At 44.8% G+C, this 27482-nt stretch overlaps 1 protein-coding gene across 2 annotated transcripts in view; it reads right to left on the reverse strand.

The window, feature by feature from the left end:
* Positions 1-895: 895 nt before the first annotated feature.
* CCDC50 (coiled-coil domain containing 50) overlaps positions 896-27482 on the reverse strand; it is a 43063-nt gene continuing 16476 nt past the window's right edge. Inside the window, exons 2-12 of one of the 2 annotated variants that reach the window (XM_059855483.1) lie at positions 25921-25983; positions 24471-24600; positions 19897-19987; positions 17113-17221; positions 12824-13522; positions 11237-11343; positions 10599-10643; positions 9977-10081; positions 8988-9067; positions 7886-7983; positions 896-6894 (exon numbers count right to left, since the gene is read on the reverse strand). In XM_059855483.1, coding sequence (XP_059711466.1) covers positions 6875-6894; positions 7886-7983; positions 8988-9067; positions 9977-10081; positions 10599-10643; positions 11237-11343; positions 12824-13522; positions 17113-17221; positions 19897-19987; positions 24471-24600; positions 25921-25983 — 1547 coding nt within the window. In that variant the 3' untranslated portion in view covers positions 896-6874. The remainder of the gene's footprint in view (positions 6895-7885; positions 7984-8987; positions 9068-9976; positions 10082-10598; positions 10644-11236; positions 11344-12823; positions 13523-17112; positions 17222-19896; positions 19988-24470; positions 24601-25920; positions 25984-27482) is intronic. The other variant, XM_059855484.1, reaches the window with a different exon arrangement.

Genomic DNA, 27482 nt, shown 5'->3' on the forward strand with positions numbered 1-27482 from the left:
AAAAAGTCCCCAGGGGCTCTTCAGTGTTCTTTTTATGGTCCCCACACCCAGTTCCATGTGCACATCACTGCACCAGGTGGAAGATGTTTCTAAGGGCTCCAGCTGGCCCTGCTCCCACCACAGCCTAGTGCTTTAACAAGTGCCAAGGCTGGCATAAAAGAAGCCTTTCAGAGTAAACAGGCTGACCCAGTGACTGCAGACAACAGGCTGCAATAGGTTGTAAGTTGGCAGAGCTCTTGGCACCCCCGAGAGCCCTGTTTTTACAACCAGGCTCTTCCCCTGCGAGCCATGTGTGTTGTGCTGACTCCACTCACTGATAATACCCAAGGGACTCTGAGATGCAGTTGGTGGAAGGTAAGGATGACATCGAGGCACTGGGAAGCACTGGGGCGGTGGTGTGACACAGACCCTAATCCAACCCAAAAGTGAACTCTGTTGGAGTCAGAGCGCTCACCTGTGCAGCCCAAGGCCCTGGCCCATAGAAGGAAAGCCTGGTGCACCCTGTACTGGGGTGCCAAAGGGCTCTCTGCTCCCCTGTGCAATGCTTAATCTTGGCAAGCAGAGAGAAATGAGTAAATAAGCATTTAAGAAAGGTTTACAGTCCAGATGCAAGATACAGAATTTATATTGTGTAACCCCCTCTCTATTTCAGAATGCTCAGTCAAAAACTGAGTTTGTGACATGACAATGGGATCAGGTCTGCTCATGTTTGAGCTGCATGTGGCTGCATCCTCAGCTGATGCCTTTGAAGACAGCGGTCAGTCCCAGGTCATGTGCCATTCTTCCTTCTTACATTCTGTCCCACCACTGTAGGTACGTGTTGTTTGAGGGAATCTTCAAGCAGCCTTTTTGCAAACTTAAAAGTTATGTTAATGAAATAAGAAAGAGCATCCTATCCTTGCAAATAATCATACTGCTTTATTTTTCAGTATCACAGTCTCAGGAAATGAAACAGTCCAGATCTTTTCCAAGATATTACATAGCCTTTTTTCCATCTGTCTGTCAACAAAATAATCAAATTAAATACAAATTTATTTGTTTGCTACATCTATTACAGTGGAAGAACATAATTGTTGGTAGAAGCAGCTAGGTTTCAGGAACAAAGGGTGGAACAAAGTCTTATTTTCCCCTGCTTCTGTGTAACCCACTTAGGTTTCCAGAAAAGCACACAGAGGGACAGAAGGAATTGGTGAATAACAAAATACAGCGATTTATTGAACAAAATGGGGCAAGGCAATGTTCCCTTTACATTCTATGACAATTCAGGAGTATGAAGCAAAACATGCATACACACACACACAGACATGATACTTTGGTTAAATGTCATTCAGAAGTTCTATGCCAAACCTGGTAAAATTATAGTGAACAGTCAAAATAAAACCAAGAATAGGCTTGCATAGACAGATTATTGTCAGTGTGCAATTCATATTTAAGGATTAGTTGTTACAATGCAGGATACACTTGCAGCTCTGAGGAATTTAAGCCTTCTGACTAATCCACCTCATTGCATGGCTAATATTTAGATTCAACAGGCTGAAAGTTTACCCTGAAGAGCTAAATGAGACAACTGCAGTTATTTATCTGAGGCAATTAACTATATTGCAGTGCACAGATGCAGCTGGAGACAGACCATGGAGTCTACTTAGAGTGAACACTGATACAGTGGAACTTGTTTCCCATGAAGTAGAAAATACTCATTTGTGTGTGCCACTGTCCTCTCTGGGACTCTCCTGAAGAGCCCGAACTGCCCAGGTTAGCCTTGCTCTGTGCTACTGATGGGGAGGAGGTGGTTGATAGTATCTCCAGCCCAGAAACTGAGGCTTGGACAGCTCCTGAACATGAAACCATGTCCCACCACCTGTCCTGGGCAGGGCAGTCCAAGTGGCACCTGTGTGCAGCACAGCCAGTACCTCCCCAGCCATGCTGCACAGCCACAAATGTGCTGGAGTGCAGCAAATGGGGATCTCTGCAGGTTTATGCCTGTCCTCTGCAACAAAAAGAAGACAAGCTACCCATGGTGTGCTCCATGCGAGGGATATGTCCCATAGCCACCTCCCAAAGCAACTGCAAAACTGAGCCCTGAACACCTTGGGAGAGTGGGGCAAAACCAAGTGTCCACTGGCTGGAGACAGATAAAGACCAAAGCTCAGCCACCACCACCCTGCTGGGCATTCCTGCCTGGCACAGGGCAGCCCTGAGGACCTGCTGGGAGCTGTGCCCCAGTTCCTATTGCATCCCACACAGTCCTGCAGGGCCAGTCCTGCCAGGAGGGACAGCAGGAGCCATCTGCTCAGGGGACAAACACCCAGGAGATTGCTCTCTGAAGGAAACAGTGAGTTTCATGGACTGGCTGTGCTCAATTACAAGAGTGTAAACTAAGTAGGGGAATCCTCACACTGTCTCCAAGTGCTCCCCTTTATACATATATAAATTAGCAATCCACAGTTAGTTTGCATACAGGATAACATGAATTAAAATAAAAACCTTGATAATAAAAATATATAATATACACATTGATGAACAGCAATAAACTGAACGAAAACACTAGAATGTAACAGTGGCTGTAATTTGGCACAAAATAAACGCACTGACGTCTAGCACTGTAAAAATAACAACCCATTTTTTTCCATAAGTAGAGAATGTTATTAATCCTGATTCAAATCCTGATAGATGGGAATGCAGAGATATAAAAATACTGTACATACAAGATCCCTTTTATAGAGAGAGAAGCAGACTGCAGCATCTGTAACTTCTATCCTTCTTCCCCAAGAGGAGAAATTCACTGATGAGAATTCATCTATCCCTTACCAGCTGGTATTTCCTCACCCCACCAAGTTCAAACCCATGAAGTTCTTTAAAAAAAGATGAAACCAACCTGTTGGATCTATCCCTGTGACGAGAACTGCTTCTTGCTGCAGGAAGCTGTACAGTCCACATTAAGACAGTGTTTCATAGCAGGGTGACTCAGGTCAGCCTGCTGAAGACATCGAATATCCCTGCGTGTAAGGCACGATCCCGCCAGGTCACCCGACCTCTCTTCTGCAGACCATTGTGCTTTGGACGGAGGTGAGGAGGTGGTGAGAACTCTTGCTGATGAGATGAGCCTACCAGGAAGGTCAGGAAGTGCCAGGATTTCAAGGAGGTGAATTTTCCATGTGGTGCTGGATGCCTTATTAATGCACAGAGTCAGAAAGGGATGCAGGACCCAACCAACCTGGGCAGGGGTCCCAAGCAAGGGCCCCAACATGCTACTAAATCTAGAGCAAACCCACAGGCAAAGCTACTGAAACTTGGCAAGAGTAAACAAGTAAAAAAACCAAGATACTTAAACATTTTTCTGTCATAGGAAAGAAATATTGCTGAGTGGTTTTTTTTTAAGATCAGTTTCATTGTGCCTCTTTCCAGGAACACATGTCCAAGGTGCTGATTTTGCATCTCACCTACACAAGCTGCATCTTCTTGGCTCTCAGCAGAAGTGTGGCTGCTGAGCCCCAAGGAAAGTGGCTCTTTGTTCATCCATAATCTTAGCTCTTGTTGACTTCAGTGGGACCATGGAATCCCTTTTCAAAGTGGTCACTAAAGATGCAAGTCCAGTTGCAACCTCTGCCTCAGGGGGTCTCTAACCTGCATGGCTGCATGAGAACCCCAATATGCATAAGATGAACAACTGCTCTGTTCTTATCCCATTTGCTACCTGCTTTCCTCAGCTGCCATTCCCAGCATTTCTCTCCCTTTTCTAGCAAAGCCTTAGGAACCCCCTTTTCACAAGGACTATGGAGTAATAAAACAGGAGAAACACTTACAAGGAACAGCAAATGAATAAAGGTAGACAGAAAGAAAAAAGGATGAGGACTAAGGGAGGATACAGAGCAAAACAGCCCATAAAGCATTCTGCACCCCTCAAAGGCATCCAAGAAAGCAGCAACTGCTCCTGGGATCCTTCTCTTGGGCTCTTGTCTCTTGGTGTCTTGGCCAGAGAGCTTGACTGGCCACTAAGGAGATCTTACAGCTCCACAGAGGAGGCACTGAGGTGTTCTTCAGACCACCCAGCTTCCAAACTAAATCTACCAGAGTTTTCCCTCATATTCCTACTCACTACCATTGACACCAACAACTTGGATACTCCCAAGCATCCCTCCTGAATTGACAGGTTCTTTGAATCTTCAGGGTCTTCGTGACTTCTCTGACTAGGTTAAGACAAAAGCTATACCAGCCAACTGCAGTGCAAGAAAGTCCATCACAGCCAGACACAGAGGCCCTTGGAGGGCTGAATTCCTAGCTGGTGATTTCCCCATGCCTTCTGCAGAGAATCACCAGTTTTCCACAAGCACAGCCAGTACAAAGCTCAGCCTCTTTCTGATTTGGCAGGACTTTTCTCCATCCAGTTTTCACAAGTGCACAAGCAGCAGCGCCTGGACTAGGGTGTTCGTAGGAAGTATTAATTCTTACAAACTCACCAGGCATCCATTTCACAACAATAATTACTCTGATGGCAATGGAAGGAAAAAGCCCACAGGAAAAAAAAAATGGCATTTTCAGCAGTAGAAATTTTGACTGTTACATGAAATACAAAAATAAATTCTTACAAAATAAAACCTTGGTAGGTTGCCACACAGGGCCAAGTTATCAAATAAGAAAGAAAAAATAGCATCTGGGTTGGTTTTTTCTGAATCCTTTTAAACAACATGAACACTTCTGAATGGACAGAGACAGAATGAGAAGTGGGAACAAGGCAAGGACAGTAAAATCTAGCTACTGACTGGGATATTTCCTGAGAAACAGCAGCAAGCAAGACCTTGCAAGTCACTTAGGAGCCCATGCAGGCAGGTAAGCCACAGTCTAGAAGCAAGGGTATGCAGGTAGTAGGATTCTGCCCATACACCAAGTCCTACATTGTAAGGTTAGGGTGTCCTTGGAGCAGAGATCCATTGGGGTTATGTGGTTCTTCACAGGTACTGAACTGCTGCCAGTGGGCCAGTGGGAGTAGGAGATGGAAGTCTTTGAGTTATTGGTCAAGGCAAGACATGGCCTTGTTATGTGGTATTAAACCTGCTCCTGCAACTTATGTGAAAAATGAGTTGCCTTGTCTTCCCAGTGATTTGGCCCAGTAATTATCCTAACCAAGAACAGCCAAAGTTAAAGCCTTACAGCTGCCTTGGGGCTTGAGTTGTGCACTAGAGGAATAGCAGACAGCCAGGCTCTCTTCCTATTTCCTAGAGGTGCTCCCTCCCCACAAAGCTCCAGAGAGCTGCCAAGGCCCCTTTTCCCAGGCAGATGAGGACAAGTCCCTGTTTCCTGCCCTAGACACAGGTGTCTCCCCTCCTCTGCAGAACCAGAGGCAGAACTGCAGCTGCCAGAGCCAACAGAGAGAGTGGTGAGACAGACTAGGTGCTGGCACTAAGGCTGGGCTGCAGGGGCAAGGCAGCCAAGCTCTCAGCCATGAACTGGGCTGGCCCATGAATAACCAGCCTGCCCTGGCTGAACACACTCCAAGACAGTGTCCAGATGTTCAGCTTTGTAGATTAAAAATACACCTGAAAATAATGGCAAAAAAAAAAAATTAAAAAGACTAAAGAATTTAAATGAGAGGAGGCCAGGGGAAAAGGCTATGTTTTTGTGCAAGAGAAAAATTCTTTTCAAAGAGTGGAGGGAAAACAAGCCAGAACGGAATCACTGCGTGGGAAAATATATACAGACAGCAAACCTGCAGACCCTGCTGTGCCCTAGAGAGCAATGATTTTTTTTATTCCTGATTTTTTTATTCCTCCATCCTGGAGCTGGATGGAGCAGTGGAGAGGAAAAGCAGTCAGCACAGACATCGTGTGGACTGATCAGCACTCTGTGTCTGACTCAGGTTGCCTGTAACTGTAGATTTTGAATTTGATGCTCAGTGCCCATGACCCTCTCTCCATCAGCCCCATGTTTACAAGACATATCCAAGTTCAGAAACAAGTTACTCTACTCAAGTGCATCAGCAACTGAGGTAAGAGTTACAAGAGATCTGACTTAGCTTGAATGAAATTCCTTGGCTTCTAAAACACTGAAGCTCAAAGCAGGTGACTACAGAGGTCCCTTCAGACACGTAGATCTGTTTGTATAAGTCTTCCCAAATCACAGTTCACAGCTTCTTGAACTCCCTGGCAAATCCTAAGCCATGCACACAAGGTCTAACTTCAGTTGGAATTGTCTTTCCTTTTAACTGTTCTATCATATATCCTGGAGCTAAATGCCTAACACACTCTATTCAGATTGTTGGAAACCCTAGAAAGAAATACAGCAGTTAAAAAATTCTGTTTCATAGGCCATTTCTGCCTCCCCAGTTTCAGGGTTTGGCTTTTGCTGGTATATGTTTGACAAGGCTTTCTCCTTCCTGCAAGCTCATATGACTGTCAGGTTGGCTCAGCTGTCCTATCCAACACAGGAAGAAACCCAATTCCTCTTATAGCTCTCTTTGCTAAGTTATCCTTATGTAAAAAGGACTTGTACTTCTGATGTTTTGCTGCATTGCCATAACCCAACTAATTTCTTCAATTTTCCTCCATTGTTCATGCATCTCAATTTGTCCTATTCATCAGAGCTCCAGCCAAACTTAAAAATAAAAAGAAAGCCTTAAAAGAATGTGTGAGGGAGCTGCTGAGCCAGCTGGTTGATTGGCACAGCTCAGTGGCAGCTAGATTATACTGCACTGCTCAAGTCATCACAGATGAGTAAGAAATTGAAACAAACAATTTTCCTTAATATGACGACACTTAAAGAGATGATCCTGGGAGTGGAGAGTGGGCCTCCCATCAGGTCAGGGGTTGAGAAAGTTGCCTGGCAATTCCAGTAATGTTTGCTACAGAAGAGTCAGTATCAAAGCAAAGGCTAGCACAGTTTACTGCTTCCTACGGGAACCTGGAAAACAAAACAGAAAGGAAACAGTCTGTGAGGCTAAATCCTGGTGAAAAAATTACTACCTGCACTCATATTTTACCTGGCCTGCCTTCTTGTCTGTCTGACTTCTAGGGTACTAGTCAAGTCAAAGGCCACAATGGGAGCTATATGTTACATGACTCAAGCAAAAGGAAGGACAGATCCACGAGACAGGCAGACATGTGCATTTCCTCTAGGGTGTGAATGGTGCTGCAGCCCCATTGCACAGTCTCACTAAAGCAAACAGACCCTATAAAGTGCCATCAACCTTCCAGCTCGCTTGATGAAGACAGAACATAAGTTTACCAAACTAAATTTTGGAAAGTGTCCACATTTAAGTCTCACTAGTGGAGTTGGAAGAAATCTGAGACTGAGTTAAACTCAGACTGCCCCCTTCCTTCCCCAGAGGCTCTACAGATAACTCAGACAATGGGCATTCAGATTTAAAACAACTGCAGGGGCAACCCTACTCACACTGCTCTGGGCCAAGTGATTTTAGGAAACAAGCCAATAAAGCAGTGCTGAAGTGCTACAGGAATAAAACCAGCCTGCTCTCAGGACAAGTTTCTGTCTGATCATCCCATCTGCTCACCAGACAGGTGAGGTTCTGTCTTGTATTGGATTGTTTGAGAATAGTGAGTCACCAAAAATCCATCATAATGTTGTCTTCATGACATTTCTTTGTCATTTTCTACCTGGATTTACAGTCATTCATCATTAAGAGATCAGACAGGACATAGAGACAGCACCTTGACAAATTCCAGGCAGACCAATTCCGTTTTTCAGTCTCACAGCCTGCAACGTGCTCAGCAAGTCCAACCCAAACACTGCCCAGCATCACCTGTCTGCTGGGGCGTTAATTCCCCTTCTTTATTTGCATCACTTTCCATCACTCTGTCCCCTGCAGGCTCCTTGTGTGAGGAAAAGAGCTGACAATAACCCAAGTGCTGGACAGCCCTGGGGTTGATCCTACCTTTAGGAGAGTGCTCAGGTTTGGAGATCTGGCGCAAGGGGCTGGGCTGGCTCGTGTAATACCGAGAGTGTTCAAAGCCATCGAGGACAGGCTGTGACCTGCCAAGCACAGTGTCAAAGGAGTGTTGGGAAATAACTCAAAGTCACAACAGTGCAGCAAGAGCAACATCTCAGCTGTCTGGTCTGTTACTGCCAGTTTGATGCAAACCTTGCCTGGCCCAGACCTTCAGCCTGCAGAACAGCTTCTCTGAGTATGGCTCATTACTGTTTCTGCAGTGAGAAAAGCAGAGTATGTACTGCTTGGCATGGACCTCTTTCATTTAATAATGGTTTCAGTTATCAGGAAATTTCCATTATGAAGTTTACTGCAAACTTCACTCAAAAGGGCAGCATTTTAAAGGGGTTAACGCTTGCACAGTTTTACCCCCCGAGTATTTTAATATGATCTCTCTCAATTTCCACCTGCATCTCCATTTGTTGTTTCTTTTGCAAGTCCAACAAGAATTTCTAGGTTCATTTCTGGAATGGAAATCAAAGCCACTGGGGTCACTTTCAGGGTTTAGTACCTCATGAAGAGCATTGAGCCAGAGTATCAAGGAATTCAGAAGCAGCACTAGGCTACAGCATGTTCCCAGTTTGGGATGAGACGCCCCAAAGCAGAGTGCTCTTGCTTGCAGGGTGGTGTTCAAATGCAGCAGTGGGAGCTGTGCACAGGGCTCAACTGGGAGCAAGGACCAAGGAAACAGCTGTGCAAATGCATGGTGATTACTCCTTCCTGCCCAGAGATGACATTTGGTTTCACATCCCCAGAAGCTGTTTAACCCTCTCAGTGTTTCTCTGCCATTTAACAAATGTCACTGCACAAGCTCATCAATCTGCGTCAGCACTGGGCACGGGGACCAAGATGGGCAAGTGCCACGAGCACAGTGAGTGACGCATGTCACCAAACACCTCATGAGCTCTGTGCCCCTCATCGCCCTGCTCTCCACTGAGTCCCTTCTGGGTGGGTCAGGCTGGTCATCCCACACCTCCTCCCAAGGACTCAGCTTCTCAGCAGCTCCCCAGCTGCATTTCCCCATTCTTGCCAGCCAGTTCAAGCTCACCTTGAAGGCCTGTCACTTCTGTGTCGCTGAGTTTCGGGCCCTTCTCTTGACCTTGAGCGTGTGGATTCGCCTGCATCAGACTGATGGGAAGAAGGGAAATTAGTTTGTCTGTGTGCCTTGCTAGACACCAGCCAGGACACTGGGACTGCCACAATACCACGCAGCCCTTTTGTGCTTAGTTTACAAACAAAATTAACTACAGCCAGACATGTAAATGGCAGCATTGGGACTCATTTTCAGTAAAAACCCAGCCTCGCTGAGCCAAACTCAATTTCTGCGCTGAAACGTGACAGCAGTAAGGTAACACAGTCTGGGTGTAATGACAGTGCACAAGGCTGGGCTGAGCAGGAGCGATCAGCTGCAGGCAGCTGAGCTCCTGCAACCACTGGAACTCAGGAAGGAGGCTGAAAACACCTGAGCTGCTGCCATCTGGCCCCAAGATTAACACCACATCCCCTTAAGCACCTTTGCAGTACTGACCATAAAATCTGTTTCCTATCCCCTTCCATGCTTCCCTTCCATGCTTGGCCAGCCAAGTCTCTCTGGTGTTACTCCTACCAAAACCAGGCATGATAGACTCAGGACTTTCATTACACAGCCAATTTTGAAGCAGAGTGACAACTGAGGAAGCTGCATTGCCCTTATACAAACAGAATCAACCACTGCTTTTAATGCTACAGTCAGGATTTCAGCAAAGGGAAGGTCCTGCACCAGGGACTGACAGTGTTTCAGGGAGGCCACAAGGTGCTGTGAGATCCACTGCCATCCTCCAAGGCCAGAGCCCCAAGGACTACTTTGCTTGAGGCTGAAGCCAAAAGCATCTAAGCAAGGAGGTGGCTCTAAAAGGCTCAAGAAGCAGCTGAGTAACAGACAGCAAGACCCTTTAGATGCATCACCACCTTTTGCTCTCACCATACACTCACATCCCTCTGAAAATAGGAATAACGTTATAGCACCTCATTTGTGGTGCCTCCTGAAGCCTGCCATACCTTCCAATCTTGATCATGCCTCCTCTTTTCAAAGGAAGACTTTTCTCTTTCTTTCTCTTTTCTTAAAGCCTTTTTCTCCTCAGCCATCAAGAGACGAGCAATTTCCTAGAAGGGAAACACAGACTCTGTCAGACAATTTTACTGCTCTTGTGGGTTTGAGTCATTCAAACCCTTTCCCATGGACAGCTGCTGAATGGGAAGGATGCAAATCCAGGATTTCATCCATCTGTGATCAGAAATTAAGGGACAGAGCAAAATTAAGACTGGTGACATGCAGCTCCCTGATTTGCCAGAACTGCATTTGCAGAACCTTTCTGCCCTCTATCCCTTCTCCTTAAGCGGGTCAGTGGTTCATCTCACAGCATCTAGGATGGTCTCCCATGGGGCTTAGTTACAAGAAATGCTCTTACAGAACCATGCATTTACTGCCTTTGTCACGGTTGCAACAGGCAGTGCAACTCTCTCTTTCTCACAAAACCCATCTGGGAGAAAATCACAGTGGAGCCCCAGGCTTCCCCTACAAGGAGAGAAACTAACAACTAGAGGGTCAGAGAAAACAAGGGCTGTTTAGCAGCCCTTCTGCAAGTAAAGGAATTCCACAAGTATTTGACTTGTTGCTCACCTCATCTTGGGCTACTTGAGCTGCCTTCTGATCTGCTTCATTAGCCTGAAGGGGGGGGGGAAAAGTGGGGAAGGAAAGACAAAGACAAAAAATTACCATCTCTGAATTAATCATACTCATCAACCTACTGGGCAGGGCAAGCAGGTTCCCATACAAATACACCATCATCCTCTCCAAATAAACTTAGCTACCTCAATACTTACCTCACAACCCAACTCCAATTTGCCACTTCAACTTTTCAGCTGAATTTTGCCCTCATGTATCTGCCTGACCACATCAAAATGCATTTCCCACTCTGCTGCTTTCTCTCTCAAAGATGGGCAATGGCCTGTTTCACTTGTGAGCTGCTTACACTGACCACATGCCATCTTCACCTGCCTGGAATCATCCATTTAATATCACTTTGCTTCAGTACTTTAATTTTGGGGTGTTTATTTAAAAAAATAGGGCTTATAAGTTGGAAGCCAGCTGTCACTCCATATTTGTGTGTATGGAAGACAAAGGTAATGAGCAGAATACACAGGAGCAAGACCTTAGGTCTTACAGTCACTCTTATATATTAAAGGTTTACAAAGTAAAGTTGTCTCTGCTGGTTGCCTTAGTTCCTTCGAGTTGAGCAATGCAGCCTCTCTACTTACCAGGAGCTCTTCCTCCTGCAGCTTCCGAGCAATCTCTGCATCAGACAACTCCTGTTCCATCCGGGGGCCATCGTACATGGCTTGTGTCCTCCCCCTCAAATTAGTGCCTAGAGCATTGAGAGAAAACAATCAAGTCAACCATTCTCCAAATCCTTTGGTAAGGAGATCCCCACCATCTCCTCAGCCACCTGCAAACCCCCCACTCAAGAGAACCAGAGGTCATCACAGTGTGCCACACCCTGTCACAGGTAACAAATGCAACTCCACGGCAGAACAGGCCATGTCCCTAGAAGCAGTCTTTGGTGACAGTAGTGCTAGGAAAGGAATTATAATTTGTCACTCTCTGCATTGATACAGATATAGTGGCAAAACTGGGCAGCAGAGAGCAGCCCAACATTTGATATGAGCACAGCAGAGTCTGAACACACTGCTGAAGCAGCATGGGCTGCAGGGGTTACTCAGGACAGGCTCACATGAGTTTTCAGACAATTTCTTCCTTGGGATGACCCATGAATTTTACAATTCAATGAGAAAACAGAAAAGTAAGCATTTCTGAAGTTCATATAATGTTCAGTTCTTGTTTTGAGTATAGAGTTCTGTAATTTAAAGCTAAACCTGATTAACACCTTCTGCTTCCCTAAGGAAAGTGTTTGGATCATGAAGAAGAGTAATTGTCCCAGTATGCCCAGAGACAGACACACATTATCTTCCTCACGTTATTCATGTGAAGATAGTTAGATGGCTTAAAGCATAAGCTGCCCCACACATTGACAGGTATAGATCTCTAAACTCCTACTTTCACTAGATCACCCCTACTCCACTGTGGCTTTAAAAGAAGAAAGATGGATCTGGATCTTTAAAGCCAAGTGCTTGTTGAGCAAGAACTACACAGGTACACATTTCCCAGAAAATTCCACTTGCACAGAATTGGCAAGAATCTTGCAAATAGAACCCAGTTGGATGCCTAGTGCCACTAGTGAACTTTGCCCAAAATGAATTCATTAATTTGCCAGCACGGTTTTAAATAAGAAGGGGAAGAAAATTGCTGGGGTTTTTTGTGTTTAAGTTAAGTGTGCTCACTTACAGTCATGCATTCATGCATCTCAACCCAACAAAATACAACCATTACCTAACATTCATGGTTTTGTTCCTTTTTTTCTCCTGTACAAGGCAGCCACTGCACAAAATGTATCTCAAAAACAAAAGCTGGGTGTTGGTTGGAGTTTTCCGGGGGGGGGGGGGGGGGGGGGAGTGTCTTTCTTTGAGGATGGTGTGGTGGTTTTTTTTGGTGTGGGGGAAGAAATTTGTTTTCTTAAACAAAAGGATATGAAGGGCATCACTTCCAACAATGCCTTCTTACTCATCCTCTCCAATGCCGTGGTACATCAGGATATAGAGCAAGAACATTAATGGATTAGAATTCTGCTAAATCAGGGAGAAACCTGGGCAAGATTCCCTGTGTACACATTGCAGGTAGATACTGGAGAGAAGCATCTTCAAGGAAGCCAAACATATCTCAGACACCAGTATGGGGCACGCATAGGTCCATCCCCACACATACGCACGCCTTCCCCATCACTTGGTTACCTGGGTCTCGCTGGCAGTCTCCAACCTTCCCCTGGCTCACAGCATGAGGGGAGGGGGAGTGTCTCCTGTGTTCTGCCCTTTTGTAGGCTCTTGCCTCACCCCTCCTATGGTCATCTCTAGATTCAGCATCATAGAGCTTCTCGTCACGTGCCATCCTGTGTGATGAGTGGCCCTGATGGTGAGATCTGTGTTTCTCAGGGTGCTGTCTGCCACCCCGATGCCAGGTCTCCTGCTCTGCCTCCAGTTCCATCTCAAGGACAGGAAGGTGCTTTTCTCTGTCTTGCCTTGGTGGCTTTCTGCTGTGCCGTGCTTCCTCTGTGAGTCCATGCTCCAAGTCCAGGTCAAGACTGAGAAGTCTCCTCTCCTTCTCCTTGCCAGCTGTCCTCCTCTCCTGCAGCTCCCAGCTATTGCTGTGATCATAGGCATGGTGCTCAGTCTCCCTTTCCAGGTCAAGGCTGAGATGTCCCCTGGACCTTCCCTGGCTGGCTGCCTTCTGCTCCTGCTGATGGCCATTGCTGGCCTCTCTCAGCTGAGGAGACCTTCGACGGCCCTCTGAGCTGGAGTGCCCAGGTGTGGGGGCACGGCCGGGCAAAGGTGAGGGGCGTCCTCGGTGCTCTCTCTGCTGGTGCCTGCACCTGCCATGACTGTGTGCTCTGGGAGGTTCAGAAATCTGCTCTCTGGGGTCACCCCAGGGCTGCTCTGAGCAATGGAGGGACAAACAAGGAGGGGGGGGTTAGTGGTGAAGGGGTTAATGGAAGTTCGAGGCCAGACTCGCAGCAGGGAGAGGAAGGAGCTTGATACAAGGTGCTGAAAATGCAGGCAAAGCATGATGAAAGAAAGAATAATAACAGGGACAGATAAGGCTTGCAGCATACAAGAGAGGACACAGTGAAATGGCAGCCTGGCTAGCAGGGCAGCACGGGAGGCAACAAGGTTGGAGCAGAAAGCACAGGTCCAACGCAAAAGTGTGTGAGCACTTCCTAGAAAAGGACAAGTCAATACAGAGACAAATGACTTTTAATGATGCCACTGGGGCTGAAAAACTGCCAAGAGGGCAGCTCATCTCCTGATGACACATCACTGCCGTAGGATCCTGAAACCACCTGGGAAAGATTTGCAAAGAAGGGCACAAGATGCAGGAAAACTTGGGAGACAATGAGGGGCATAAGGCTAGGAGGGGCCAAGCAGAGTGGTCAGGCTGGACCTTGGTTTATAAGCACGGGTGAGCCTTGCCCTGGTTTCAGGCACAAGACCCACATAAAGCAGAAAAGAAGTAAACAAGTAGAATAGGATTTTTCTTTTTCTTTAAAAGCAAGAACAGGATAGCTGCAGCATCCAAACATCCTCCACCACAGACTGTCACGTTTCTTTTGCAGATCCACAAGTTTCAGGGTCTGCACTTATTCATTGTCCAAAAAGAAATTTCAGCTCTGAATGCAAAGAGAGTTATGGATAGAAATTTTAGGGCAGATTAAGACTTCAGAAAACCCAGGCTCCTGACCTCAGCTTTGTAGCTAGAAAAGCTGCTTACTTGGCATTTCAGTGGGATTGTTTCCTCTGTGCTTTCCAGAAAGCAGGTAGAATTTTTCTCTGCTTTTAGTTTCAGTAATAAACCTGAAACAGCTATGAGGATGCAGCAATCTGCCTGCATACAATCTACTAACTGATTTAATTTTTCAACTAACATATTTGCTAAGAAAAATTATCGCACTGAGTAAACTATTATCTCTCTACAGCAGCTTTTCAAAATGATAAAAAAAAAGCCTTGAGGCAGAGATTGATTTGAAACAGAACTACACACACAACCTCCCACCATAAAAACCCTGCAGCAGCAGACTTTCCTCAACTGTCCAGAGTTTGTTTTACAGTGTCTCAAAATATTTAAAATAGATTTCACTGCACATGAATTGCATTCTGTTTTAATGAATAGCTGTCTCACTTACAATCTACCTAGATTTCAGAGGGAGAAAAACAAACCTCACTCCAAAACTGAATGTTCCCTTCGAGTCATTCTATTCAGAAAAAACTTTTTCAGAGCCAGCAAAAATAGAGCCTACAGAAAATTCACCTTCAAAACAAGTCTGTGTGACTTTTACCCAGAACAGGTGTATTTTTAAAAGTCCAAGAACTGTAACAGGAACTGCTGTGGTCGCTCTTTAACTGGTTGGATTTTTTTCTGTTCAATTTTAGATCATACATATGACCTACAGAAAACAAATACCCAATCAAACAATCCAAGTGACTTACTGAACAACAGAGACCAGAGCCTGAAAGCAAGAGTCAATTTTTGAACAACAGTCACAAGGGTCTAAAAATTAATTCAATTTTGTCATTGAGGAAAGCTCAATAAATACAACAGCAGAGAGCAGGAAAACACAAAAGAACAAAGCCTGGCTGTGCTGGGAAAGGATTGTTGCAGGTAACACAACCATGCCTGACAACCCAAGCAGATAATTTGCTTTTGGGGTATCTCAGGGTGATTTATTCATCAAGAGGTGCTGGTTCCTGTGGCACCTTCCATGGGGGCCGTGTAAACACTCCACAGACCCTGGTGTTAGCCTCTGAAGCAGCTAGTGACTGAGTGAATACAAAAATGGTTTTCATGGCACAGGCACTTCTGGGCACTCTGCCTTTTCTTGTGTTTATTTTTCCACTTTTATGGAGCTCAGGTTGCTTTGGAGCAATAGGCCTAATCTACATTCCTCCTGGATGTGGATAAATTTTACCTCAGTCTCAAACAATTAAAAAAAACCCCAAAAACACACTTCACCCCCATCAAAACAAAAGAAACTTGAACAAAACAAGGGCTTTTTGTTGCTTTCAATTCACAACTAATGAGGACAATACAAACCAAGGCTGCTGAAGCCTAATCAAATGGTGCTCAAGTAATTAAGAGTTCCCAGAACAACAAGCTAGATGATCCAGGCATAAAATCCACTCCAGTCCTTTATAGCTTTTAAGGAGCACAGATCAAGAGCAGCACTGCTATCACTGGTCAAACACCTCCTGCCTCACATTCAAAATTATGGATTATTGCAAGAAGAAAACTTAAACCCACAAGACATCCTACCCTCCAAGTCCAAACCACAGTCTTACTTCAGGAAGTCACAGGCTTTGTCAGCTGATTTGTTACAAAATCCATCCTGTACTACCATCTCTGCATGCACACTTTTGCCTATGTTGTATTTTTTCAGACAACTCCCATTTAATTCTGAAAACCTGAAGAGCGGGTTGGCCATAAGACTCCAAGATCAATTATTCCCAGCTTTGTACATGTAGAAGGACTTGTGATCATGAAGTTTCCACTTGGTTACTGTTTTGCACTTTTGAATTTTGTGCTTTGTACTCTCTTGGCTATCTTTGAACTTCTTCCAAATTGAAACTAAAATACTTTGTGTAAGTTCAAATAAAGGACTTTAAAACTGCCAATAGCATTGATGTTAAAATGAGAAATGAGCTTTGATCTTCATCTTCACAGTCTGTTAATCAAAAGCAACCCATCTTCCCCACCACATTTTTGAAGAAAGAACACAGAAACCACCACCAGTGCATAGCAAAGCCATCCCCAGATTGCTCCATAATTAAATACACCCTGATTCTCTCCTCCCAGTTTAAAGAAGGTCTGTATTCAATCACAGAAGCTGACCAAAAGGAAGCAGTAGAGCACTGTGGATCAAATAATTTCCACACTGTACAGTCCCAGATGATAATCACAGCAGAGACATTCTGTGGAGATGACCTTGTTCTTCAGTAAGTCATTCAAGGCAGTTGTGCTAATTTTACAGCTTGGGTACATACCTGCAAGGAGCTATTTTTGAAACACATCTCCATGAACCAGCATTTATTCCTTCATGTAGCCGTGCCAGCATCACAAATGAGCACGTCTCTCTTCAAATGCAAGATGGAATTTCACCAGCATTTCTCCCCCACACCCTTGGTGTCACACAGCAGTAACTACCTTATCAGCCACTGTCTTTTTCCACAAGCACTTCTAAAACATGCATGTGTGGCTGTACTTGCACATACACAAAATACACTACCTATCCCTGTCATTAGACCACCTTCAAGGACAATAAAAACTATTCAATTGTCTTCTCTGGCTTTTTTTTTTTAACTAAATATTTCCTGATTATAAAATAATTTGATTCTGACCCCAGAAACTGATGTAATGCTACAGTGCTAAATGCAGGACTGTAGCACAAAGTTGAGTCTGAGGGACAAAGAGTTGTCAGACCACCAAGTTCACCTACACTGCCATGATCCAGACCTTTTATCTTGCAGAAACATACCTCCATTTTCTGCATAATAGCTCTCTTCATAGCCTGTGTGTCCCTGGGACTCTGGGTAGTGCTTCTTGCGCTTTTTTTCTTCCTGCTGTTGTAGGAGACGGGCAATATCCTGCAGAGATGGAAGAAAACAAACATTAAATCACCACTAAAAAGTATCTCCAGATTCTTTTGATCAAATTCTTAATTCAATTATTAAAATCCTTACCAAAAAAATTGAATTTTTCAGACACAACAACAGTTACTCAAATTCAACCCCCGGACTGGACGAGGCTTTCAAATTAATGGGTGACCCAAGGCACCATGTCAGCAACCAGTAGTCAACCCCATCAGTAGCCAACCAGTCATCAACTCAGTCCACTATTGATATTCCAACACCATGGCAAACTCCCAGGTTCCTGCTCCTCCTGCACACAAGCCTGCTAAGCCCTAAAGGCCAAAGCAGGGCAGAAGAGACTGCGTGTGCGACCTCAGGCTTTCCACAAGGATTTGGAAGTCCCAGAAGTGCACAGCCACTAATGGGAGTGGGCTTCATCTCCTCCCTGCACTCTACCAGGGAAAGAAAAGCACAGAGGAAAGGACTCCAGCTAAAGGTACTTCTGACTGGAAGGAGTTCCCCAAGCAAACTGTAACTCACTTCACACTGGCTGTAATTTGCAGGGACTACAGGATGCCAGGCAGGGAAATGCATCAGTTTGACAGACAGAGACTTGAAGGAAAAGAAAATCGAAAGGACATTAGGAAGAGCGAACTAGGCACAGGGCAGGAGCACAGTGGGGACTGCAGCCATTTGTCTCCTGTCACAGTTTTGGTAGATATGCCAAAGAGAAGAGCACTCCATTTTCCTAATTGGTTTTCCTTCGAGATGACTAATGGGTCAACAAGGCCTAGGAACTGCAGACAGCTCCCTGGGGCTTGCTCCTCTGAGGCCCACCAGCTTGTGAGTCAGTGAAGCCAGTCTGGAGCTTGGGAGCAAAGCTGGGAGATACCAGCAGGGCATGCTGCCCCTTTGGATGCTATTCATTTATGCCTTCCTAATCCTCAGGACCTTTACAGAGCCATGCATGTAAAGTGGACATTGCAGGCAGGAAAGGCATGGCTGAAATGCAAACTAAGACTAAACACCCTCCAGAGCCAAGCCAGCACTGGAGGACATTGGATGGCTGCTCAAGTACAAACTATTATTTCAGGATTCAGGTAAGATCTGCTCTGAAACCAGCTTCATGGAAAATCTGGGGATGTCACAGGCTCCTTCCAAAAAAAAAAAAAAAAAAAAAAAAAAACCCAAACCAAAATAAAACCTCCACAAACTCCTTCCTCTGACAAGGTTAACCTTTCTAGCAAGTATTGTAAGTCTATAAATATATGAGCTAAAGCACATTATCTCCAGGACTGAAACAGCTCAGGATTTGCAAATCCACACAAACCACTTCTTACAAACAGGATTCATAAGCAGGCAGGGTAGGCAGGCTTAGTGCTTCATTTAAAATACTCCAGGAAGGATCTGCCTTGTCCTCAGCTACATTTCAGACACACTCAGAAACTTCCCATGTACCAGCAGGAAGAGAGAGAATATTTATGACTTCTCCTTGCTTTAAGGCACAGTCAGCTGAAGCCTGCTCCCAACTGCACAAGATGGTCAGCAGGAAGGTTTGACAGGCTGCAAGGACCTGTTGTCAGACTGCTGACATCCCTGCAGTTCTCTACATAAAGCAGGAAGGAAAGGTGCAATTCCACAAGTCAACATTAGTTTTGCATCTCCTTCACCTTCCTGATAAGAATATGACACATTACTACCTTTTAAACAGAAATCCTGTAGCCAAAGTGTTCCTCCCACCCTGTTAGCACAAGCTCCTCTTGGAAGCCAAGCCCTTCCCATCTGTCTGGGCAGCCTTTCAGTACTTCCTTGGAATTAATGGTAGAATAAGAAAATGAAGACTTGCAAAAAAACCCAATGCATCTGTCAGTTAAGGGCAGATTCTTATTTCAGGCTCTGCCAGGAAATACAGCCGTATGTTCAAGCTCTTCCTGATACAGAGAATGCCACCAGGTGCCTCTTGAACATCTCGAGAAAACTCAGGCTTCTCAGGAAATCATCTGAAACTCCAGGTTCTCACAGGTGTTCCTCTACTCTGTGGGTTTCTTGAAAACTCAATCTGACAGGCTGATCCACTGAGGTGACCAATAAGCAAAACCGTCTGTATACTATGAACAAACCACACATCCACTCTCAAGCAAAAGGAGCAGAGAAACATTCTGAGGTCACAAAAGGAATCTGCTTACAGATTCCTTACAGCAAGAAACTGTAACAGGGTGTTCAGGCTGTGAAATACTAAATTGAAAAATGGAGAAGCCAGAAACAGATGGCTGGGCTGAGAGTCCATATGAAATCTTTGCATTAAAGACAAAGAAATAATGGCCCAGGATTCTCCCAAGAGCAGTACTTGTCTTCTTGCATTTGAGAAAGCAAGCAGGTCTTAAGAGTGTATAAACAATTACAACTTCCTACAACAGGGCAATAAACACCTCAGCAAGACTTACCTATTACTTGACCTCTTCATTAGCAAGGCCACTGTCATCAACAACCCTTATGACCCTTGAGTGTGAGGACTATGACTGTATCTTATTCCTGTAACAGGACTCCCCAAAATCTCTCTGCATACAGAGATCTGTCATGACCAGGACTGCCACCATGCAAGCCAACTCCCGTGGCTACTGGCCAAGAAATGTCTGCCCTGAAAAGGCTGCTACAAATAGCCCTGCCATCCCTGCAGCTTTAAAGGTTACCTCGTCTTTTTCCTCTTGCCTGCGGCGCTCCTCCGCTTCAAACGCGAGCTTCACTTGGATTTCCTGAGCAATCTCACAGTCCTGGCGTTCTCTAGAAGGCAAGGAGACAGGGATTATAGGCAGCTGCAGTCACAGGCATCAGTCAGCCTGGAGAAAGGGATAAAAGAGCTAAAAAAAAAAAACCCACCCAATTTACACAAAAGAATTATTACTCAGTGTCAGTGCAGAGCTATGAATCCTCACCAGGGACCAGGACTCCCTGTACTTACTGGTGGCCAAATTTAGAAAATACTTCACAAAACATCCACGGAGTAAAATGTAAAAGAGATTCATGGGCAGATTGCTAAGAAAGGAGATAGGTACCACAAAATAGGGCAAGCCAAGGTAGTGCTCAGGAGTCTGCAAACAGCCCAATTCTGCTGAGTTTTTGTCCATGTGGTATCTAAGGAGAGGTTCAGGGGTATGGTTAATGCAGGCACTTCTGGGAAGTGGCTTTCACATGTAAGCCAAGGTGAAGGAAGTGCAGGAATATGGTAGATAAGCCAAGTGGAGGCTGGAGGTGGCAGTTCAGTAATGAATGAGAAATGCCACTGAGGTGGGACAAGATACAAAAGCAGGACCAGTGCCCAGAGGCAAGGGAGCAACATGTGTCAAAACAAGAGGGAAGAAGCCACTGCCACAGTGCCAGTGTGGATGGAGGAACACAAGACTGCATTAACTGGGGACAGGGAGAGATCAGAGCAATTGAGACGTGGGAAGTTTGGCTGTGCAGACAGACCAGGAAGGCTGAAAAGCAACTGCAAGAACAGTGCCACACTCGGCAGCATGCTCTGATGTCCAGCAAACAGGCTGGAACAATGGCCAAGGATTCCTCAGGACAATTCAAAAATGGGCTGGGGGATCTGAAAAGAAAGACTGAAAGTTCTCTCTTTCAACACTGTTGAGACTGAGCCAAAGACCAGCTCTAAGCATGTCAGCAAAGTCAATCCCCACAATTGCAACTACTGAGAGGCAAGGCATAGGAGGAGAACAGCTGTGAGCAGCAACAAGCAGAGCCTGCCTTCTTAGAATACACTGACAATGATCAGATAGGTGATGAAAACACTACCAAGAGTGGAAGACAAGCAAATAACTGAAGCAGACTGAGCTATATCAAAGCTGTGCTATGTGGGCTGGAGCAACTAGCTCTAGGCTTGAGCAAGAATCTGGGCATAAATGACCTAGTGAATCTGGAGGCAAAGGACTGGGAGAGAATGTAGGACATGAGAAGAGGAAGTTAAAACACTCAAATGCAGACAAGCACGTTTTGTTGCAAAACCAAGAAATGTGGCATGGCTGGAGCAGCCAGTGACACAACAGAACCTTCTTTCACAGAAAGTAAAGAAGAAGAGAAGCAGAAGGGGTGGATGTGTGGCAAGGGTGGAGAGGAAGGACAAGAGGGTTTAGAGGACAGATGTCACTAAGAAACAACTCATTTGTCATAGGCAACAAAAAAGCACACACAGCAGGAAGGAAAAGAAGATTATTTCTGTCAACAGCTCCTTGGAAGCAGACCTCTGAACTGGAGTTATCAATAGGTCAAACATTTCAGGACACAAGTTTCTTTCATCCAGGTAATAAAACCTGGCAATTTTTGCGTGTGCCTCTGTGTGGTTTTCATTTGACTCTGGGGGACAGATCTGTTCAGAGCTGCAAGAGTTCACACAGCAGCAAATCTAGCTCTTGAACCTGCTTTTTAAAAAGAGACTTTGGCAAACCTGGCACCAGCAGAGAACCACAGCTCCCAGGAAAACAATAGTTGAATAAGCAAATCCTAGGGAGCAGGCTGTCAGTGAGCCTGATAGTGGATCCTTTACAACCCCAGGCTCTGAGGACATGAAACTAGGTAGAAAATAAGTTAGAAAGGTCAGACACATCAAGGCATTGCACGTCTCCAGTTCCCCTGGCACCTGTGAGCAGAGCTAAGGTGCCAAGTTCATCAGCACAAACTGACTTGGTAAATGCCTAAAATACATCCTATTGCAAACAAACAGGACAGAAAAACAACTAATCATCTTTCAGATCCAAGGCAACAAGGTCATTGCCTCTCTGTTACCAGCAAGGAACACCAGAAGTATTGCAAACACAAAAGCATTTTCTGCTTTCTGATGACACATCTTGGAATACACCACATCAATTCCTAAGAACAACAGTTATAGAGGATTTGATTTGGAGGTTTATTGCTCAGCAGTGATTAAATACTGAGACTTGATTACTTAGTCAACATAAACTAATGTATTAACTTGTGTGAGCAGAAGAAAATAGGTTCAAGAGCTTTGACAGCTCTTCTTGCCCTTCATGTGAACTCAAGTGCCAATCAGACCCCAGAAATCAGCCAGAGCAACATAAACATCACCATTTCTGAACCCATCCCACTCATGCGTCCTTCACTCCTGGGCAGCCAGGAGTGTTAAGAAAGTCAGGAAAATTCTACATCAGTTTACAAAAAAGAGGAAAAAACCTAAAAGTTTGTGTGATCAGAAAGCTTCCTCCCATTCACAGTCAGTGCAGATACTAGTTGTTGCCAGATAAGGAGAAAAAAAGAGATTGTTTAAGGGAACTGTTCAAAGGAACTGCTCACATCAGTGCAACAGAACTATCACACACTGAGAGCAAAACAGGGAAAGAACATATTTTCACACTATTTTATTTTAGTAATCTTGCTACTATGCTTAGCAGTGTGCAGGCTGCTCAGCTAGATGCAAGAGATGCTTTTAAAGAAGCATGAAAATCAGGTTTGATGCTTCCCTGAATTCTTAAAAAAAGATGTTTCTGTTCTCTCATTTATCTTCACAAAGTCTTTGAGAGAAATTAGGATTTGAAAGAGAGAAGAAAGCCAATAAATTTGAAGAGCTTTTTTTGTTTCCTGTTTCTAAAGACCCTTAGTTCTGCCCTCTTATTCTTCCCATCACCTTGTAGCATCAAACTGTTCTACTACATGACACAGAAAGTAACTACAGAAGGGATTATTTTGTTGCCAGAACCTGCTACTCTTGGACAAGGAAGAGATAGTGGGAATGTACAAAGAATTAAGGAAGAAAAAGATTCAATTACAAAAGGATACCTCCAACTTCTTTTACTACTCTTGCAGAAGAGCTCCTGCTCTCAGAAGCACAACTACTGCTGACATAACGTTTTACATCATCAGTTTTGCCCGTGCTTTGGCTCACAAAATTTGTAAATCCCATATTACAGAGTCCTACAACAAGAAAATTGTTTGCAGCTCCCAGCAAGTAACAAAGAAGAATCATGTCTGCCATACAAAATTAATTTTTATGTTGTCATTTACTCACTCACATCTCTAATTGGTAATAAAGAAATAAAACTATTGAAAAAAAGCAGACTTGAGAGATACATATGTACACAAGGTCTGTCCCAGTGTGCTGGGAACATTGAAACCAGTGGCTGATCTGTCACGCCCCAGCTTCAAAGCTTTCATGAGCTGCTGCTTTGAAGCCAGTCCTCTATCTCCCACATCTGCAACACAGAGCTCTTCTGCTCTGTCACTGGTCCTGTCAGATGAGCCTCCAGGCTCTGTGATCCACTACCAACTGCACCTGGTGGGTGGCATTCCAGAACTCAAAAGTCAGGAGGCAGCATAGCTGCTGGGAAATGCATCCTGCCTTGCAGACCTTGTATTTGCAGGGACCCCCATCCACCCACCTCACATGAGTGGGATCTGGCTGAGCCCCATCCCGTGAACCATCGGTTACATCCAGTACCCTGCCAATCCACTCGGGACTGGAAAGCACAGCTTGTTTTGCCCTGCACTGCCATGTTTCACTTCTACACCAGCTCCACAGCTGAGAGCCATGGCACACAGAGAGCCAAACCACAGACCACAGGGTTAAGATGTGGTGTGTGGGGACTGAGCAAACCTGCAGAGCAAACTGGATCAGTCATTAAACACCCTCCCACAGTTACTGCAGAAGTCAGTGACTGCAAGAGAAGGCTTGTCCCCCAACACCCATCCCCATCAAGCCACCCTGGAGCAGCAATTCCCCTTCCCAGGTCACTTCACACTGAATAGCTGCAAGCACACACAGGAGCTGGGTGTGATGCTTTTGGTGTCCTATGCAGCAGGGCACCAAAATCATCACATCCAGTTCCTCAAAAGCATTCACCAGGCACAGGGCAAACACACCAATATCTGCAATTTCCACACGAGAGAGATTCCCTGTAGCACTGGTATTTCTGTGGCACAGTTCTTTCACTCTCAAACTTCAGCCAGGGACAAGGTCAACACAAGTGGCCAAGTTACCCCATTTTCACAACAAGAAGTAGAATGGGAAGGCTCCTTCTCATGGACAGGCAACAGTATCTAAGGCAGGATGGGCTCCAAGACCACCTGCTCCCATTCCTCTGTGCCAGAGCCTGGTATCACTACTTTTACAGCAGCGGATAGCCAAAGAAAAAAAGAAACAAAAGCAAAAGACTGATGAACCCTACACACTGTCAACTCAAAGCAGCTGATATTAGTGCTCTGACCAAATGGGACTAGCATTCCCATTCCAAGATCTCCAGCACAAACTCACAAGTCTTTTTGGTGTTTCTGGATTTGAGCACGGGCTTTCTTATCCTCCTCTTCTTGCAGTTGCTTGGCCATCTGCAAGTCATGTTGCACCAGACGATTACGCTGAACATTTGTGGCCAAGTGATGCTCAACTGGAAATAAACACAGAAAAGAACCCTCAAATCAGGCTGCAGAACTTCACTGAGTGAACAAGATAAACCAAGTGGGAGGGAGATTCCAGCCCAGAAAAGAAGACAGATCTTGGCAGGGAAACACCAAGCAATCTCTCTAAAGGTGGGAAAGTCCTGAACTGAAATTATGCTAGCAGCTTGAGATTGCCTCTTTTCAGCACTGAGGGGGCTGTATACGGGTCTGACGGCAAAACAAGTTCTGAGTATCTTAAACACATCCAGGAAATGGTTTTTAGGCTTTGAATTTCATTTTCTGACCAAAGAAAATCACCATAGACAAACGAAGCGGGTCTGGGAGGGACCACCAGAGGCCAGTGAGGATGAGCTGAACCTAAACCACTTATTATGGATACTTTTCTAATTTGTTCTCAATAACCTCTACAGAAGAAAATTCCTCTCACTCTCAGCAGAATCAGTTCCAAAAATCTCCCTACCTTTATATTTAGCAACAGAGCAACTTAGTGCTCCAGTGAGTCCTTTACCATACATGGATATTGCCTGCCAGAAAAAATGGCTACATGAGCTACAGCCCAGAGTCCTCTTTAATTCAATGGTCTCAGGTTCCAGCACCAAGGGCATGAGCAGCTGCACCCTTGGTGGAGCACCAGGAATGGCATTAGCACCTGATACTGTCAGATACCAAATCTGTGAGAAGCTGATTAGAGAGGCCACCACACCTGAAACTGCAACATAAACATACCTAAACTAACAGATGAGCATGTAAAAAAAAAAAATTCATTTAAAAAGCACCAGTCATTCTGAAGTTTATGGCTGTCCTTTTTTTCCTCCTTTATAAACTCTTCTAGTGTAAAGCTGCCCTACCTCAAAATGTCTGAAAAGGAAGGCTCCTTTCAAAAGGCAGACACTGGTAATTCTGAAATAAGTAAACAAACAGACCTCTTCTGGTTGTACTTTAGGTCAGACTATAAAACTTGAAGCTTCCAAAATTGCTAGTCATTTCTAAAAACCTTGCACAGCAACAAAACCCCAAGTGCACTCCTACATGCAATTTTATCATAAATGGCATAAACAAACTCAACTCTAAAGGAGAGCACAAAATTGAAATATAAAATGCAACTATCTCTGGGGTACAATGTGAGCTGGAGCAGAGTGAAGCGTAGCGTTACAGGATAGTGAAGACAGCAATAATAAACTGTATGGCATTAAAAGGAAAAAAATTAAATAAAAGCAGGAAGCATTTTTCTTAGCAAAATCAAATAAAGCCAGATATCTGTTGGGACAAGCTTGCCTCAGTTTGCTCTGAAGATTGTTGCTACTTACTCTCTTGTTCCTGTAAATTATGGGCCAAGGTATGATCTTCCAGAATAGCGAAGTCTCGACACACTGAACAGGGAAACAAAGTAAAGAGAATTAGCACCAGAAAAACCAAAAACAAACCAAAAAAGCATCAAACGAGCCATGGCAGTCAGGAGAGCATATGAACTTCTGACAGTTTCTACTAGCCAAGGTCTGGAATTGTGTTTTTTTCCCCCACTCCTATCATAATGTCTATTTTTGTGTGTGTTTATTTCTTTGTCCTTGTTGGCATAAAATGCCTTCTCCACTCTCCCCTTGACCTCCACTTCAAGAACAGAATAGTCCATGCTACCACTGGATCAGACCTTACGTACAAACCTCTGCATTCCATTCAAAGAGAATATATGTTATATATTTTTACCAATGCCCACACTGACTGCATTCAGCTAAAACCAAGGGCAAGCATTTGTGTTTACTGTGACTTTCTGTGCCAGGTTAAAGAGTCTGAGAATAGTATTTTCATGGCACAGAGGGTAGGTGCACACTGGCATCTCTCCAAAGCTGAGCAGACTGAGCTCCATGGCTCTCACTGCATTTCGCTCAAGGCATTTCTACCAGCTCAGGTATGATTTTCAGTTGTTTCCTGTAAGCTTCACTGACTGTCTAAAAGCAGATGCTGAATTTGCACCTAGAACTCAGATATGGAATCAATCACAGCATTATGGGCAGGGAAAACTACAGCTTCTTCAAAAGATGCTGAAAATTACCTTGAGACAAGGGAAATGGGAAACAGACGAACTCCCTTTAGCACCAGTTTAAAAGCAGCAGATTTTTGCCAATGCCTATCACTTTCCCACTTGAACTTTCAAAGGAATGCTCTACCTACACTGCAGAAAAACACCAGAGTATATTTTTAACTTGTTATGATAGGCAGTAGGGCAACAAAACACAAGCCACATACATACTGGGACAGGGACAGACACACAGCATCAGGCTCAGCCTTTTGGTGGCAGGTTCACATCAGCTTCTCTGTGAACCAAAGACAGAAAGTGACCTGTCCCCCCAGACTGCAGAATGGGGCCCCTTTTTACAGATCTGCCAGACCTGGGGTTTCTGCCTGCTTTGAGGGGAGTTTTAGGCAGTGGCACCAAAAAATTTACACTAGAGAGGTCTGCCATTTATTTTTCCCTCAATGGGACAAGCCAAGAATCTTAACAGCATCCAAAGAGGGGAATATCTCCCACCTGAAACACATCACAAAGCAGAGAACTACAAGGTGCTTCTGAAGCCACAGAGGGAAGTACAAATTCCTCCTGCTGCACTCCACTGGCAAAACTCTGGGGAAGACCAAGATTTCTCTTTAGCAGAGCACAGGCACAGCTTAAAAGATAAACTGAAAATAACCCCAAAACCCCCAGAACGCATTAAAAGTACAAGGGGAATTTATGAGGATCCTGTTTGTGAAAGGGTTCAGAGTCAGAAAAGATAAAACATTTCCACTGCCACAAAGGAAATGAGAAAGTAGCTGCATTTTCTAAGCCACGATCCCACAAGCCTTCCCTTTTCTCACAGATGCACGTGCTCCT

The sequence above is a fragment of the Haemorhous mexicanus genome, chromosome 10, assembly GCF_027477595.1.
Source record: "Haemorhous mexicanus isolate bHaeMex1 chromosome 10, bHaeMex1.pri, whole genome shotgun sequence".
NCBI lineage: Eukaryota > Metazoa > Chordata > Aves > Passeriformes > Fringillidae > Haemorhous > Haemorhous mexicanus.